At 36.1% G+C, this 2,337-nt stretch overlaps 1 protein-coding gene across 1 annotated transcript; it reads right to left on the reverse strand.

Moving 5' to 3' along the window:
• Window positions 1-533: 533 nt before the first annotated feature.
• On the reverse strand, window positions 534-1,691 carry TM35_000252120 (carrier protein; the record flags this gene model as incomplete). The annotated part of the gene is made up of 1 exon (XM_029027803.1): window positions 534-1,691. The coding sequence occupies one exon, from the start codon at window positions 1,689-1,691 to the stop codon at window positions 534-536; it is 1,158 nt and encodes a 385-aa protein (XP_028880982.1).
• Between the last annotated feature and the right edge of the window lie 646 nt (window positions 1,692-2,337).

Raw genomic sequence — 2,337 nt, forward strand, 5'->3', positions numbered from 1 at the left:
ATATATATATATATATATATATATATATACGCAAAGATTTCCTTTGCTTTCCCATAAATATACTAAAACGTGTATATGAATGCAATTTGCATCTATTTTCCTTTATTACTTTCTTTATATTCTTATTAATAATCTTCTATATTTTATATTTCCCTTCTTTTATTCCTATAATTCTCTTTTCCACTCTATTATTCACTCCGCCTGCGTAAAGGGGCCCTCTTCTCACTCACATTTTCTCTTTTCTTCTCTCTTCTCTCTACCTATTCCCGCACATATACACAGCAGCAGTACCAGCAGTTCAGAGTCCAGTGGAGTTCTTCCATGGACTTATGGTGGGAAATAAGAATGAAAAACAAACAAAAATAAATAATAATAAAAAAAAAAAAAAAAAAAAAAAAACACTCCTTCATATAATACTCTATCCCTCCCCACATCCCACAAAGAAAAAAAGAAAAAAAAGAAAAGAAGTGAGAAGGTAAACAAGCCACACGCAGTAAAAAAAAAAAAAAAAAAAAAAACTAGAAATTTCTCTTCTACATACCTTTCTGCATATGCGTCTTATCCGACCATAACTTGGCGTACTCATATGATGTAGATGCTAACACACCATCTATTAGACACGTTGCAATATTTAATGCAAGTCCACCGTAGAAACCACGTACTCCACGCGTACGATATAAATCCCGTGCAACTCTCCACATACAAGCATTTGGTGTTACTTGTAGATTGGCACGTAAAACCAAATAGGGATTAAATAACACGGCTGTCGTCGCACTGGTACAGAAAGATGCGGTAGAGTTTAAGATAACATTATCATCTTTTGCCCATAACCACTCTTTCCATGAAGAAAGGGATGATGTAGAATAAAAATTATCTTTATGGTCTTCGGCTTCTGATTTTAAATATCTCTTCTTTTTCAACTGTTCCGCATCCTCTAAAAATCCATCCGCTAGTTGATATAGTTGACTCTTCATATAGCCATACATTGCCCACCAGATGGCAGTCCATTGACATCCCACTAATAGGGTTGTGCCGTATCCAGCAAACACCGTACGTATTCCACCTTCACGGTACATTCCTGAGAATGTACGCAACATTCCATTTCTCTGTTGTGTACTGCGACCCGCCACTTTATTGGCTGTCATTTGTCGAAGGGCAACAATGCTAAGAGGTAAATGAATTAAACGGCATGCCGCATCTGAGATATATCCAGACACCGCATCTCTTGAGGTGTCATTCTCTAACGGAAGTCGTTCACGGTTGTATTCAAACAACCATAAATACATCCCTTCACTAAGAGCACATCCTAATGTGAGGGCGGCCATTCCCTGTGTGAGACCACGCAGTCTACCTTCTGAACGGTAAACATGACGTACAATCTGCAGAGCAGACATGGAACTAGCAGCACTACATGTTTGTTGACGTGCGAGTGCAAGATTAAATGGCTGTTGTAATGCTGTCCGTGCCCAACAAAGACCAGAGGCATATAATAAAAACCATTTACTATCTAAATCTGAGTAACTTCTATTAATGCTATTTGTGTGCTCATGCGGGCCAACGTCGGTATTATGTACCAAGACCTCGCAAAGAGACGGAATCGCTTCCGTAACAGCAATAGAAGAACTAGCGGTAGGCCTGTTGTATGTATCTAGCGGAGCTCTTTCTTCACTAACAAGGGTTGATTCGAACATTGTCTAGGAATGTCTTTTTTTTTTTGTTTTGTTTTCGGATTTCTTATTGGCCGAAGGACAGATACGAAAACCAAAGAAAAAAAAAAGACTAGGAATGATTATAATGGATATATTTATATATATATAGGTGTGTATATGTGCCTATAATTCTATAGTTCCGTGTATAGTTACGTATTTACTTCTAGGTGAGTTTCCTGCAAGGAGTAGTCGGCGTATTTCTCTAGACCTCTGGTTTCAGTATTAAGCGATCTTTATATATATTGATCTTCGAAAAACACCACGAACCACACTCCTGCTCGTATCCTTTCCTTCGATATATATTGTTTTGTGGTGATAAACACAACGGCAAACAAAACAAGAGAAGAGAAAAAGAAAAGAAGAAAAAAACGATTGTGCATAGCAGAATGTCAAATAAAAATTATTTTTTGAAGAATAATCCTTATCAAAAACAAGAAAAAAGACATATCTCTACATAACTATATAAACGAAAAAAAGGGAAGAAACACAATGAGACCCAGACAGTGGCACATAATATATATATATATATATATATATATATCATTAGGAAAAAGAAAACAATGTACGTATCTTTATAAGCATGTATGTGAATATTTGTGTACATTGTATCCTTTTTTTTTTTTTTTTT

This window comes from Trypanosoma theileri, assembly GCF_002087225.1.
Source record: "Trypanosoma theileri isolate Edinburgh chromosome Unknown TM35_Tth_25_V1, whole genome shotgun sequence".
In the NCBI taxonomy this organism is placed as follows: domain Eukaryota; phylum Euglenozoa; class Kinetoplastea; order Trypanosomatida; family Trypanosomatidae; genus Trypanosoma; species Trypanosoma theileri.